Here is a 15,768-nt window from a genome sequence, read left to right as displayed (position 1 = left end):
GTGGAAGGTAGTAATAACTTCCCTTTCCTTGACTGCTTAGGAGTCACTTTTTAAAAATTACGTCTGTTCTTTTCAGACTTGCAGTTGCATATCAGACCTGAACTACACCCCCCTGTCCTTAGCTGCCCAGAGAGCGATTTATTAGGCGATTTGCTCTGTGCCATAATTTCTCGAGGTTCCGAGAACATGTCAGCGGCGTGTGAAAGTCTTAGTGGGAAACTGCTTCCTAGGACACTCCGGCAGTTCATTTGGATTGATAAACTCCTGAGAGCCATCTCTGGAAGCCCGCAAACCAAAGAACTCATGTAAGTATCTCCGGGAGTGCAGCTGAAGAGGGGGAAGACAAGTTCCTGACCGCCCCCCTCCCTATGTTGATGAAGCAGGGGCTGTGAACAGTGGAGCATGTGCTTAGTGTGTAGAAGGCCCCGGACCCAATCCTCACCAAAGGAGCTTGAGTCATCCATGGCGGTGACCAAACCTGTGAGACAAGGCTTGGCACAGCAGTAGAGTCAGCCATTGCTGGTGCTGTGAAGGCATAGATGTCTTCTGGTCTGATGTGAGACCCCATGGGGAAAAGCAGGAAGTCTGGTTGAATTCTGCAGAACCATGGACAGCTCTGAGTGACCAACTTGCTCCAACAGAGACAGGCAGCAGGCTTAGGCCTTTTGTGCCTCTACCTCCCCAGACTGCCTCCTCCAGTCTCCACACCCTGAGAGAGTGTCAGTCTTAAAGAGCCAAACCTCTAGCCTGAAGGTGGGCACCCCTTCTTTCCACAGCCTTCCTCCTGGTGCTCCGCTGCCCCTGTCAGACTGGTGATGTGCAAGGGGAGTCACCTAGTTCTTTATGTTCAGGGTAAGGTGTCCATGAGGGCCCAGACTCTGGCCCTATAAGCCCTAGTGGTCAGGGAGTTTCCTCTGGGAGTTGGAAGAATCATAGAGTTGGAAGGGTCATTTACTCTAACCCCCTGCAATGCAGGAATCTCAACTAAAGTTTCTGTCAGGTGTGTGTGCAGGAGCCAGGCCCTGTGACCAATAGGACTTTGCAGGACTGGGGCCTTCCTAAGCTTGTTCTGAAGAGGCAAGGCGTGGCCTCACAGGTGAGGCTGATTGGTAACTCACAGCACCTGGTGGCAAGAGCTGGAAAGGGTTATAAGGTCAGCATTTCCCTTCAGCTCTTTGCCACAGCAACATGTTTCCTGCCTTCCTGCATTTGGCTTCTTGCTTCCTGATCCTTGAACCTCGGCTTCTTGACTCCCTGCTTCTTGATCCTCGGACCCTTGGCTTCTTGACTCCTTGCTTCCTGAGCCTCGGACCCTTGGCTTCTTGACTCCTTTCTCTCTGACCCTTGGACTCTTGGCTTCCTGACTCTTGGCTTCTGGACCCCCGTTCCTACTCCCACCCCACCATCTTGCCCCAGGTCCTGATGTCCCCTGCCGGGACTTTGATCACCCGTGAACCGGACCGTGACAGTTTCCATGACAGATGGCCACCCAACCTCTTAAACTTAAAGACTTCCAAGGAAGAAGCGCCCACAACCTCCTGAGGGAGTCCATTCCACTGTCAAACAGCTCTGTCAGAAAGTTCTTCCTGTTGGTAGGGTTGAATAATCTGTCTTGAAGATTTGGTCATTGCTTCTGCTTTCTGGCACTTTGAACTCCGCTTCTGGCTCCGTTCAATTAAAAAAAATGAGTCCTGAGACCTATTTTAAAAAACCCAAAACTGTAAAATCCATCCTAGGGCTACTGAGAGAGACGCCAGAGAGGACTTTGGGCAAACTGTAGCATGGTGGATGGCGGAACTGAATCTCCGAAGTGCCACACGGTCCCCTCTTTCAGGTCTTATTGAAAATGCAGTTGTAGAGGTGAGTTGAAGGACCCTGGCAGTTACAGGCATGTGCGAAGGGTATGCTCAGGCACACCCTAATATTTCAAAAAACGGGGGATTGTGGTGAGGAGGAAGAGGGTATGGAGCAGCAACCCAGTTCCCTCAACTTCCATGACTCAGTGGGAAGCTGTGGGGTGGAGGTGGGGGAGGAAGCAGACAGAGAGAGAGGCAGGCAAAATAAAAAGGCTGGAATGGCCCTGCAGTTTCTGCCTACGCCTGTCTCTGGAAGTGGAAGTGTTTCCAGCAGTGACTTGACCTGGTGCTACTATTTGTATATAGAGCTCATAACGGCTTGGGACCAGTTTACCTGCAAAATCACCGTACCCCAAATGTGCCCATTTAACCACTTCAGTCTGCAGAACAGCACTGTTACAGGTGCCATGATACTCATTCTGGATTTGTTAAGAAGTCAGTCTTTTAGTGTTGCAAGACACTCATTTTGGAACCCCCTGCCTATCAGGCAGGCATCTTCGCCATTGTCCTTTTGATGACTGCTTAAGGCTTTTTTTGTTTAGGCAAAGCCTATCCAGACATGTAGAATGTTGGTATGTGTTTTCTAATCTGGCTGTCGTTTACTGTTGATTTTAAATATTATTTTTGGGAATGTTTCAAATAGCTGTTTTAAATTGTTTATACTGATATTGTTCTTTTTGCTTTGATCCTTTTTCCCCGGCAAGTGGCATATAAATTTTGTAATGTAAGTAAATACCTTGACATGCTGGGGATAACTAATTGATTTAAAAACACTGAAAAACCACACACACACACACACACACACACACACACACACACACACACATGTGTGTGTGTGTGTGTGTGTGTGTATACATATACATATATATATATATATATATATATATATGTACACACACATATATACCGGTATATATGTTGTGTACAACCTGGGATAATTGAACCTGGCATCTTCTGCATATGAAATCTACGCTCTGGCGTGGAGTTGCTGTCGTTATTATTAATATATTTACTCAAGGCGGCTTACGTATAAAGCGACAACTGCTAAAATCATAGTTATGACCCCTTAGTTCCTGCTACGGGCTTATTTAGAAGGACTGTGTTACAACACCAAACACACTTTCAGCTGTTAAAACTGAGAAGTTTTGTCCTATATTAACTTGAGTATTTTCACTCCCATGCTGTTCTCACTGCTACATGCCAAAAATACAGCATTTCCCCCCCTGCCACCCACCTAATTTCTTCCAACAGAAATACAGAAGCGTTCCCTGCATGTGTTCCTTTGCTACAAACGAGCAGGTGATTTTGGAGACCAGCAAAAGCTTAAACGTCTTGTATGTTTTCAACGGCACCTATGACCCCTACCTCATCTACTGGCTTTTCCCTCTGCAAATGGCATTTAAGCAAACAGCACCAAGAGGTAAATCATTTACCGCCCAAAATGGCTGCAGGATTTCTGTTGTTTCTCTGTGTGCAGGTGTTATGCCTGCATCTGTTGGTAGGTCTCTTGGGTGATTTGAAGCGTTACATTATTAATTAAATTTATATCCCACTCTTCCTCCCAAGGAAGTCCAGGGTGGCAAACAACAAGAGAGAAAATGATAAACAAAAAAATCTTAAATAGAATGCAGACTTGGAAAGATCCCCAAAAGGCCTGTTGAAAGAGGAAGGTCTTCAGTAGGTGCCAGAAGGACAACAGGGATGTTGCCTGTCTCCAATTCAAGGGGAGGGATTTAAGTAGATCGGGGAGGATCCCAAAAGTTTAGCAATGGCAACAACAACATGAATGTCCTCTAAAATTATACTTCTGAAATAAAGCTATGGCGTTGGAATCTGGGAGGTGGAGTATTTCTGGGGTAGGTTTTCGTATGGAAGGATTGTGATCTCAGTTCAGTTTGGGTACTCAAAACTAATTCCTGGGCTTGGAAGTATTCTAATTGAATACTTTTAGCACCTAGGTTAGGCTGACATAGAATGGCTAGGTAATACAAGAATTACAGAAACCTGCTAGAGCAGGAATTGGGGAATATTTTTCCTGTTGGCAGGTGGGGGGGTTAGAATTGGTGGTAGTTGGGACACAAGCCAAAGGTTAGAGCATCTTTCCTTTTCTCTCTCTTTGTGCCAGCATTTTCTCTCTCTTTGTGCCACTCCTTTTTCCACACTCTTTTTTGACAGTCCCTCTCTCTTCCTTTCTCTTGCTCTCTTTCTCTTTGTGCCACCCCTTTTTCATACTTTTTGACACCCATTTTCTGTCTGTCTCTGTCTGTCTCTCTCTCTCTCTCTCTCTCTCTCTCAACCCCCTTTTCACATTCTCTTTTCTGCCACCCCTTTTCTTTGTCTGCAACAGCCTTTTCGCTCCCACCCAACTTGGTGATTGAAATGAGCTACCATGGGGGGAGTATCTTATAATATATAAAGGTTAACATGATTGCTTTGATTTTAATTGTAGCAGAACACCCCTATGAATTAGCCATGTACCTGCATTCTCTACACCAGAACCTATTCCCAACTTGGGGGGAACTCTTTGTAACAGCGGAGTCAGTGATGAGCCTTCTGGAGAGAGAAGATGCTGAATTCTTTGCTCACCTTCATCGCGCTTTCAAAAAGAATGTCACAGTTGACCCTAAAGTACCTATTTATTTATTTATTTATTTAAGATATTTGTTTGCTGCTCTTCACCAGAAGATTCTGGAGGAGTGTACAAAAGCATGAATAAAATTAGATAAAAATACAGTTTTGAAGTAAGGGACGCAGGTGGCTCAGTAGTCTAAACCACTGAGCCTAGGGCTTGCCGATGGGAAGGGCAGAGGTTCGAATCCCCGCAACAGAGTGAGCTGCCGTTGCTCGGTTCCAGCTCCTGCCAACCTAGCAGTTCGAAAGCATGTCAAAGTGCAAGTAGATAAAGAGGTACCGCTCTGGCGGGAAGGTAAACGGTGTTTCTGTGCACTGCTCTGATTTCACCAGAGCGGTTTAGTCATGCTGGCCACATGACCCGGAAGCTGTACGCCAGCTCCCTCAGCCAGTAAAGTGAGATGAGCACCGCAACCCCAGAGTCGGTCACAACTGGGCCTAATGGTCAGGGGTCCCTTCAAATGACATAGCTAAAAAATAACAGCAATTTAAAACAAAAAAACCACAACAAAAAACTGAGCCCTCTCTGCCCAGCAGCAGCGGCAGCAGTTCTTTATGGAGCCCGCCAGGCCCTGTCCTAGGCCAGGTGTTGAGTGGCAGGACTGGGGCCCCCAGGCACTCAGCAGGGGAGTCCTGGGTCCATCAGGTAAGAAAGGGGTGGGGTATCACAGTTCAAGGACACATCCTACTGAAGAAGAACAAAAGAAGGAACAGGCCTAGTGTGGTCTAGGGAGGGCCAGACAGGGAATCCCAGAGGGCCTTAAGTTCCCCACTCCTATATTATGCCTCAGATTCAAGAGGCAAATTGGAATGGAAAGTGCCCCATGCTTGTAGGAAGTAAAGAATGGTGAGGACCCTCTATTATTCCCCCACAAATGCTATGGTTCCTCCCCCCCCCCTTTTTTAGGATTTCCTGGTGGAATTGATACTTCAAGAAAGAGGGAGAGCTCAAGGGATCTGCGTGTTTGAAAATGGATTCCCATCAAGACAAAACGGAACCAAAGAAATACTGGCAAGCCCCGTGGTTTTCCTTAGGAAGTGGATGGGAGAGGTAAAAACGAAGAAGACGGCAAATCCTTTTTTGGTAGAGTGGGGAGCTTGTCAAATAAATTGTTTGCCTGGCCACCCTTTACAACTGAAAACTTTACTGAGGTGGTCAGAATATGTCACAGAATCCTGTTAGCCGCCAGATTTTAGACCCCGTGGAGGAGATTTCTCATAAGGGTGAAGTTGTGTAATGTTTCTGGAGTGTGTCTGCAGCACCAGCTTGCAGCCACAAGGGGGCTGTCCTGCAGCTACAGCCACACTGCTGTGTCCAATGTGTGCTCTGGCTCAGTGGATTCCAAATTCCCATTCTTCAGCTAGTGTTATGGAGGAAGAGGGGAGAAACTCCTTCCCACCTTGACCAGCTTGTCAAGGAGCCCCAACTGCAGAAAGGACAGATTCTATGGCAGCAATATCCATTGTGCTTACAGAAAGTGGCTAATGTGTCATGAAAAATGAAATAAATCATTAAAGGCTCCTGTGAGGCCCCTCCACTAGAGGGAGGCTGCTCGCTGTGTCTCTGCATGATTCACTGCTCTGGCAAGGTAAGATGTTCAAGCTGGAGCCTCACAGGGGCAGGGTTCAAATGTTGCTTCAGCACCAGACTGTTCCTTAAATAGAACCGCAGCTCAGTTTGGGTGGCTCTCTCTACCTGCAGTGAGATAAGCCTCTCTTGTTTAAGCCTAGCTTGCTTCAGCAGCTGTTGACTCATGCTAGTGGCTACTGCTGAGGAACTGCTAACCCTGCTATCTGTGTGATTGGATCAGCGAGTCACTCCTCCTGCACAAATGCAGAATAAATTACCCAGCTGCAGAGGGGTCTTCCCAGTGCATCTCTGCGTGATTCATTCCTCTAGCCTCCCCTCCTTCCAATTTGCCTTTGTTAGGTGAAGGTAACTGTGCCCTGACTTTGCATCAGTTGTGATTGGATCACAGGACAGCAGAATTACTTGCCTTTTGAAGAAGCTGCCTGTTGTGTCTCTGTAAGAATCACCGCTCTGGTTCCCAATCAGCTTCCCCTGGAATTATGTGATTCCATCCTATCTTAACATCATATGCAACTTGGAGCGTTAATGTCCATCTTGCTCTTACAGAGAAGCAGGGGAGTTAATTGCATTTGGAGGAAGCAGACCCTGAAGAATGACTTACGCAGAGTGGGATTGCCTCCTGTTCGGATGGGTCATTTTTGTGCTCTCACATTCTGAAAAGAAACCTCTTTTGCAATGCCCTCCTCCAATGTAGCTTTAGAAAGAAAATGGTGCCTCGGCTATCACGCATTGGGGAGACACTGGCACCAAAATAAAACTGGCTTTCCTGTCTCGCATAGGGGTTTGTCGGTGTTCTGAACTTGCCTGCTGTCTTGTTGATCTGGGACCAGTTATTCATGAAAGACTGGAGCCTGGATGTGATGCAGAATTTCTGTGTCTCCATCCTTCTGTTATTAAAGGAGTCGTTCATGGCAGCTGATGACTACCCAGCAGTTCGACAAGTGTGTATTAGCTTGCTTTCTATTTGGGGGCTGCAGTTGGATGGGGGGGGGGAGGGAAAGAATCTGGAATTTTGATTTCTTGCTCATATTCTTCCTCTTACTGGCTTCACTTCTCCCTGCCCTCCCCTTCCTTTCTTCTCTCTATACATTGCAATAATAAAAAACAAAACAACAGCCAGTGGACCACCTAGTCCACCTTCCTGCTCTCACAGTGGCCCCCCAGATGCCTGTGGGAAACCCACAAACAGGATCTGAGTGCAAGAGCACTGTCCTCTCCTGAGGCTTCCAGCAACTGGTATTCAGAAGCATCATAGAACATGGCCATCATGGCCCGTAGCCACTGATAGGTGCTGCATGGAGAAGTATTCTCTTGTATCCATGTGCCACAACCTCAAGCATCAGCCAGGACTCATGTCTGACACAGAGGCTGTGCACCATCCAGGCAGGTCTTTGGAGGAGAAGTCTTGAGCTCAGGTCCTACTTGCACTTCTGGTTGGGACTTCAAGGATGCTGGACTAGATGGGCCACAGGCTCTTCCTGTGTTATTAAGCTCCCAAGGTGCTGAGTACAGGCCCCCAAATTGGGAGCCCTTGGAGACAGAGACCTCAAACTAGGATGCCATGAGGCAGCAGCACTTCATGAGCCAGATTTTTTGATGGGACCGCCTCTCCTGGTACGCCCCGCAGAGGACCTTAAGGTCCATGAATAACCATAGTTTAGAGGTCCCGGGCCCTAAGGAAGTCAGACTATCCTCCACCAGGGCCAGGGCCTTCTCAGTGATGGCTCTGACCTGGTGGAATGCTCTGTCCCATGAGACTAGGGCCCTTCAGGATTTAACCTCCTTCCGTTGGGCCTGTAAGACAGAGCTATTCCGCCTGGCCTTTACTTTGAATTCAGCCTGATCTTTTATTTCCCTTCTCTTCCCTCCCCCTCCCCTTTTATGAAGATTACCTGCTCTGAGACCCCACAGCTAATTCTCCCCTGGCCTCCTCGCTAGCCCAAGTAGGACTAATTCAGCCAGCTAGCCCTGGGGATTATCTAATGCTTATTTCCCCTAAATTGATTTCTGAATTTTGAATTTTATTGTTATTCATGTTTTTATACTGTATTTTATGCTGCTTTTACAATTAAGTGTTTTAAATTTGTTGTTAGCTGCCCTGAGCCCGGTTTTTGAACCAGGAAGGGCGGGGTATAAATAACATTATTATTATTATTATTATTATTATTATTATTATTATTATTATACCTCCAAAGAGCTACCCCCTCTACACCAGGGGTCTTGGGCTCCCCAGTGCCTATTCCTCATTGCTGGCAATGCACAAAGTGGAAGTGGATGGGGAAGCAAGGGGGTGCTAAGTTCTGGGCCAGAGGACACTTCCTCAAGGAGAGTGGAGCTTAAGAGGGATAAAAGGTAAAGGGACCCCTGACCGTTAGGTCCAGTCAAGGACAACTCTGGGGTTGCGGTGCTCATCTCGCTTTACTGGCCAAGGGATTCGACCTTCTGATCGGCAAGCCCAAGAGGCTCAGTGGTATAGACCACAGCACCATCCATGTCCCTCCCTTAAGAGGGATAGTCTGGCTCAAAGGAGACAAAAGGTCTTCCTTGGAGCCACTTGCCAACTTGGAGCTGTCTGAGGTCCTGAAGGCTCCAGTGCGATTCAGCTGGATCTGCCAGCCTCGCGGGCTCCTGCTGGAGTTACAGCCCTGGGGAAGGGCTGTCACCCATAGAATCATAGAACTGTAGAATTGGAAGGGACCAAGGCAATCATTTGGCCAACTTCCTGCAATGTGCAAATATTTCACCCAATGTGGGGCTTGAACCCACAACCCTGAGATTTAAGTGTCTCATGCTCTACCGACTGAGCTGTTGCTCAATGGCAGATCATCTGCTTTGCATACAGGTTACAAGTTCAATCCCCGACAGGGCTGGCTGAAACCCCAGAGAACCACTGCCTGTCTGTGTAGGCAGTACTGGTCTAGGTGAACCCAATGGTCTGACTTATTATAAGACAGTTTCCTATGTTTCTGTCTTGTTTCTGTGTCAGATGAGGATTTGGGAGACCTGGGTTCAAATCACAGTTTGGACTGGAAGCTCACCGGGTAGCCTTGGGCTAGTCTCTCTCCCCTGCCCCCCTCTCTGTCTGTCTGTCTGTCTGTCTGTCTCTGTCTGTCTCTCTCTCTCTCTCTCTCTCTCTCTCTCTCTCTCTCTCTCTTTCTTTCTCTCTCTCTCTCTCTGGTTAACTTACCTTCACAGAGCATTTGTGGATAAAATGAGGTTTATTTCATTTCATTTTTAATTTAAGCAACTGCCTTTTTATACACAAAGCAGTTTAGAATCCATAGAAATGACAAAATATACAACAAGTATCACACCTATTATAACAATCCGATCCAGTGATGATAATGTCATGATGAGCTTGATAGCATCATTTATGTTAAAAAGAATAAGAAATAAACCTATTAGGAAATAAAGCCATAGACAAAAACAATTCAGCCTTTCATAATGAATATTGGGGGGGGGGGGAGAGTGGAACAATAAGGTGAGTTTGCAGAAACAAATCATATTTTTCAGGTGTCCTTTTAAGGGAGGGGGAAAATGCCTTTATTTCCAGCAGAAAGTGGCCTTGATGTCTATGAAATACTGATGATCCAATCTGTATCATGCAGAGTGTTGAATTCCTCTCTCCCTCTCCCTCTCAGGTGTTTCTGTCTTCAGCCTCCCAGCTTCTCACAGCTGACATTCAAAGGGCTTGGATTCACTTACAGCAAGGGGGCTTGCCTGCTGATGTTCCTGGGCTTAATAGACTGAATCAAAGGTAGAGGACCACACCCTGGCTCAAAAATATCTACAAGGCCAGTTAGCAACCAAATAACAGTCGTACCTTGGATCCCAAACGCCTTGCGAGTCGAACAGTTTGGCTCCCGAACACCACAAACCCGGAAGTGAGTGTTCCGGTTTGCGAACGTTCTTTGGAACCCGAACGTCCGACATGACTTCTGCAGCTTCTGATTGGCCGCAGGATTCCGTTTGAGTTTTGAGGTACCACTGTACACCAGGGATGGGGAACAACCCTAGCCATGATTGTTGCTGCTGCTGCTGTTGTTATAGTTTCTTCTACTCAGAGTAGACCCGCAGAAATTAATCAACTTCTGTTAGTCATGTCTATTAATTTCAGTGGGTCTACTCTGAGTAGGGCGAAAGTAAAGTGAACCTATAGGCATTTAGCGACTTCCATCTACGTAAATGGATGCAATGGATACTGCCCATTGCATCATAGTCACGGGTGGCTCTTCCTGCGTTAAAAGACACTGGCTTGGACTAGATGACTTCTGGAGTCGCACACTCCTAATTTTGGCATTCCAATCGTTGTGCTGGCAGCAGCACTCTTAAGCCACACTTTCTGCCCACTCGATCTTCCTCCTCTTGCTGAGAAAACACTGCGGTGCAGCCATTCTCTCATTTGACTTATAAATTAAGGAGAGCAATTCTAAATCCTTCAGCCACAATGAATATTTTATACTGGGAAATTATGCATGCCTGTCTGTGCTGTGTGCAGAAATAGTTTCGCGATGCTCATGTGTGTAGTTGTGGTTTTTGGTTGTTGTTTTCACGTACAAATGCTGGACTCTGTTGTTCCTGCTTTTGTTTTTCTGGGATGTGTGTGTTTTTCACAGCAGACTGCAGAATAACTTTAATGAGCAAAAGTAATTAAAATGAGAATTTAGCTCTGATTGTTGCCTACTGCTCCCTCCTCTTCCTCTGTGTACTGAGAGGAGGAACTAAATTATGAAAACCCACTAATTAGCACTATTTGCATGTGCAGGCCGCTTGTGGATCTGTCTCCTCCGAGGCATGGCTCAGCAGAAGGTACGTAACTCCCCCCCCCCCCCGCAACCCACCCTGTTCTAGGTTGATGCTAATACTGAAGAACACAAAAGAGAGAGCGTAAAGGTTAAAAGTCCCTGCAGATCACAATAGCTGGCATGCCTTAGCAGAGATCTCAGCTACCACAACAATCATGACTTACTCTACTGTGTATTGAGCCTTTCTAAAGCACTCCACAATCATTATTAGATTTCCTCTGAAAAAAGGGTTTTAGACTCATTCAAGAAACCACAGTGCCTGGTAGAATAAGCCATGCTTTTTGTGACATTGGGTGCCTGCTTCCTCTCACCCCCTCCAGGCCTGGTATTCTGCAATTACTGGGCCAGGCTGGTGGGCTGTTGTTGTTGTGTGTGGGTCACGGGTGCAACAGTTGTCTTGTCTTGTGAATCACCTTGAGATCGTTGGACGAAGGGCCACAAAAGCCCCCCCTGCCACCCCAGAACATGCATGTTATAAAAAGTTACAGGATTTCAGCAGGAAGTTATGGAACACGCACCAATTGGAAACAGAGCAATATATCTGCCCCAGATCACAAACAGTATCTCAAGTGGGATTGCAGATAACCACTCCGATACCCTCATGAACGCAAATCATCATGAATGGACAATGAAAAGGACATGGGGGGGGGAAGGGGGCTTTTGTTTTTAAGGTGCCAAAACACACTTTATTGCTTTTGCTGCCCCTCTGGAAATTGGTTAATGATGATCTTTTGACAATTTGTTTTCACAGCTGGAAAAATGTGTCTGGACCCTGGGGAAATCTCGCCAACTGGCGTGAAGGATATTTTATTGACGGTAGTTTTACCAGTTCCTCGGGCTGAGACTCGCCACAGTGTAAGTAGTAAATTAATTATATGGGCATGGCAATAATCTTTAATTTACCAAAGAGAGAAGTCAAGTGAAGAGAGTTGGGGGTGTGGATAACTTGTTTTGAGCAAAACCCATGGCAGGGGTGAGGGACCTGGGGCCCACCTTGACGTTGTTGAACTCCAAATCCCATCAGCCCCGGTCAGGGATGATGGGAGATGGAGTCCTACCACATCTGGAGCCCCACCCAGATGAAATCACATTACTCGTTACTCTGCAATTACTATCTTTTAATGTTTCTAATTCATTCGATTTTTTTTGTTTCAATTTTTATTCATTTTAATATAAACCCAAACAATAGCACCTTGACTCAGTATAAAGCATGAAATGCAGAACTGAAAAAGGGAGTACACAAAAGCAGTACCATGATACAGATTAAGAAATACATTTATATCCAGTATCAAAGGACTGTCATTCTTAAATCGTGTCCTCAATTCCCTTGGGGAGGAGATAGAAAACATAGCATGATGTTGCAAAATGCTACACCTGTTGTCTCAACCAGATCCATTTGTAGTGCAGGTGGAAGAGAGTGCCTGTAGGTTTTCTGCCACCCCAGAGCCCCTCCCTGCTAACCTTGCCCCACATCACCACTCCACCCTCCCACATGCCACTGAAACAGGGTTTGAAAACAGGGTATTGTAATGGATCACGCCAGTTATGACCAGTGATATATTTTCCTTTGTTTGCTGACTGTATCGTACATTATAGCAGGATGGACTGAAAACTTGTGCCCTTTCAGTAATACAATCACAGGTAGGCATTGGAAAAGTAATGTTTTCCCTCTGCGATTAATTAAATTGATCTGCACAGTGACCCATTCATCGTAATGTAGAATAATATGTCTTGTTCCTTTTTTTCAATCCCTAACCCCTCCCCGCTCCCTTCTCATAGGAGTCTCTCTTTAAAAAATTTGATCCTTCTGCTGTGAAGTTAACAGTTTCGGTGTTTTGTGGCCCTGAAATGCTGCGTTCCAAGACAAGCGCTTTCAGCTCCTCCCTTCTGCGGAAAACCCAAGGAAAAACAGAAACGGGATTCACTCTTCAGTTCAGTGGTATGAAAACGAACCAGTTGGTTGCTGAATATTTTTAATGGTGGAAGGTCATTATCAGCTGAAACACAATAAACAGCTTGCCCCTCCCCAAGCTGGTGCTCAGCCAGGGAACATCAGGTCTCCAGTGGATGGTGGTCCACAGGTTGAGAATGAACCCTGTTTCTGGGAGACAGTGGACGGCCAGGTGTGAGGGATCCCCTGGTCCTGAACCAGGTAACTGGGACCATAAAAGACCAGTTGCGCAGCCCGGGAGTCATTTTGGACTCACAGCTGTCCGTGGAAGCACATGCAGGTCAAATCTGTGTCCAGGGTGGCTGTCTACCAGCTCCATCTGGTATGCTAGCTGAGACCCTACCTGTCCACACACTGTCTCGCCAGAGTGGTGCGTGCTCTGGTTATCTCCCACTTGGAGAGGAGGTTATTGTTTTGTTTTTGTTTTATTATGTATTTTGTGTTCTCATTCTGTTGTGAACCACCCTGTGGTCTTCGGACAAAGGTCAGCACACAAATTTAATAAATAATAAAAAACACTAATGATGATGGGAGTTGCAGTCTGTCATCCTTGGCAGCAGTCCCGTGTTCTTTCTGACATGTAGGTCCGCCCCAAAAGAATTAAGTTATCCCCAGAAAATCTGTCTGCTGAATAAATTATGAGCTAATTTCTCCCTGCTTTTTGTAATATACTGTGCAGAACAATAAGTTGCTGCTGAGATTGACTAATGGCTGGAAACAAATTGAGAGGTTTAATTAAAGCTCAAAAGCTATTTATTGTGAGAATACTGCAAATCAATAGAGAGTACTGCTGTTATACAACCAGGCAGTACATAAAATATCTTTTTTCCCCTCCTTCCCCCTTCCCTCCCAAGCTAGTCCTGCTGAGGAATTGGAAATGTTACGCCGTTTGCAGTTTTTGTCGGTAGGAAGTACTTAAGATGAGAAACTGACTAAAGGAAGGTCACAGCCAACTTAGAACTGAAGCCCAATGTGGGAGCTAAGCCGTAGGCCAGGGATGCAGATATTGTTGGACTACAACTCCCATCATCCCTGACTGTTAGCTATGCTGACCTGGTCTGATAGGAGCTGGAGTCCAGCCAAAATCTGGAGGGCCACTGGTCCCCCAGTTTCTGGAGTGGGAAGCTTTTACCCCTGAAGTATGTTTTTGACCAAGCGAAGGTTCTTAGTATTTATATAACAGGCTAATCCAGAACGTAGGGAGCTGCCTTTATGCTGTCTCAAGCCATTGCTTTACCTAGTCCAGTATTGTCTGAGAGGCAGTAGCTCTTCAAGGTCTCAAGCAGAGGGTCTTTCGAATCACTTGCTGCCTTCTAACTTGAAATGCCAGAAACGGAGACTTTTTGCATGCAAAACAGGCCACAAATCTTCGCTAACTTTGGTCCCATCATTCTTCACAGAACTGTAGAGTTGGGAGGGATGTCAAGGATTATCTAGTCCAACCCCCTGCAATGCAGGAATTCTGCCCTCTTCCTCTGCATAATTTATTTAATACCTTCCAGGAGACATTTCCAGGTGATGTACAATAAGAACAACTTAAAAACAACAGCAAAACCCAGCAGATATATATATATATTTAAAAAAAGCAAAATAGACACCGATGGCAGAGACCCATTCATCCAGCTGGGAAAGCTGAATATCAATGTCTTCAGTTTTTTCTGGAAAGTGCAGGTAGTGGGTGCCTGTCATATCTTGAACAGCAGCTATTACACAAGGAAAGCCCTGCTCCTGGTTCTGGTGGGGCAAGCAGGCTTCTGATATCTTTGGATTTTTCAGGAGAAGCTCTCTCATGGGCCTCAGGGACCTGCTGGGTAAATAAGGGCAAAGGTTTTTCCTCAAGTTACAGTTAAGCTAGAAACAATCAGAAATCGGCAAGAAGCTTCATTGCTTTCCAAGTGTTTCCTTGCTCAGTACAGTACCAGGGAGAGCCCTTTCTGCTCTCCTGTGCTTCTGAAGTCAGTGTGGCCTTAGGGAGAATCCATTACCGTAATTTCTCTAGGTACTGAATGAGGATTGGGAGAGGTCTAGGGCCCCACTCAGCAGCTCCCCACACCACCCCTAGAAATCCAGCAGGGTTGGCTTAGCACACTTGAATTAAATAATGCATATGACCATCTGAAGACGTGGGGGTTAGTAAAACCATTAAGTCCAGCTTCTGAAACGGGGTGACTAACCTGCGGCCCTCCATATGTTGTTGAACTACAATTCCCATAGGTTCCAGGTTCAATTCCTTGCATCTCCAGTTAGGGCTGGGGAAAATTTTATTTATTTATTTTATTCAAAATTAAAACAAAACATATTATCCAGAAACCTATCATCCTTATTTTTCCCCCATTTTTCCTCCCTCCCCCCACCCCCGACTTCCCTCAGTTCCAGTCTTTGGTTTCTCTGAGACTGCTGTTTTCTGCATGTTACAAAGTTGTATAGATCCTCAAACTATTTAGCTGATTATTATCAATAAGAAGTTTGTGAATGTTTATTCAAAGGGGGGGGATTTTTGTTGCCTGAAACCCTGGAGAACTGCTGCCAGCCAGTGTTGGCAATACTGCGCTAGATGGTCTGACTTGGTATATATTCCAGTGAATTCTGTCCCTTCAAAATTAGCTACTGTAATCCCTGGTCTGGGAGAAAAAAAATATCTCTTTCTTTGCTACAAAAACTGCAAATCGTTTCTAAAACAAAGTAACACAACGATCAAATACTATCCCTTGTCTTTTGTTGTTCTTGTTGTCAAGAATCATTTGCATTTGATTCCCTGGACCCAACAGCATTTGTAGGCGTGCAGGACGCAAAACCTTACATCTTGTTGAAGGTCACGTACAGTCCTAAAGGAACAGGTAACGTCTTCTTTGGTGGGCGCAGTTCGCATTCTCTCCACACATGATATCTGAACAGAGGGTTGTTTGGGGCAGCCCCTGAGCTGTGGAACTCCCT

At 46.0% G+C, this 15,768-nt stretch overlaps 1 protein-coding gene across 7 annotated transcripts in view; it reads left to right on the top strand.

Annotated features, from left to right (window-relative positions):
- LOC308574315 (uncharacterized protein) overlaps positions 1–15,768 on the top strand; it is a 65,882-nt gene that overhangs the window by 14,688 nt on the left and 35,426 nt on the right. For 3 of the 7 annotated variants that reach the window (XM_081171971.1, XM_081171972.1, XM_081171975.1), the window contains 11 exons: positions 77–305; positions 1,737–1,860; positions 3,108–3,276; positions 4,306–4,484; positions 5,395–5,538; positions 6,858–7,019; positions 9,720–9,835; positions 10,844–10,887; positions 11,635–11,738; positions 12,663–12,822; positions 15,570–15,671. In XM_081171971.1, coding sequence (XP_081028097.1) covers positions 77–305; positions 1,737–1,860; positions 3,108–3,276; positions 4,306–4,484; positions 5,395–5,538; positions 6,858–7,019; positions 9,720–9,835; positions 10,844–10,887; positions 11,635–11,738; positions 12,663–12,822; positions 15,570–15,671 — 1,533 coding nt within the window. Of the gene's footprint in view, positions 1–76; positions 306–1,736; positions 1,861–3,107; positions 3,277–4,305; positions 4,485–5,394; positions 5,539–6,857; positions 7,020–9,719; positions 9,836–10,843; positions 10,888–11,634; positions 11,739–12,662; positions 12,823–15,569; positions 15,672–15,768 lie in introns of those variants that run through there. The other 4 variants (XM_081171973.1, XM_081171977.1, XM_081171974.1 and 1 more) reach the window with 4 other exon arrangements.

This window comes from Podarcis bocagei (genome assembly GCF_964188305.1).
Source record: "Podarcis bocagei genome assembly, chromosome: 15".
Classification (NCBI taxonomy): domain Eukaryota; kingdom Metazoa; phylum Chordata; class Lepidosauria; order Squamata; family Lacertidae; genus Podarcis; species Podarcis bocagei.
This window is presented reverse-complemented; position numbering and strand designations above follow the sequence as displayed.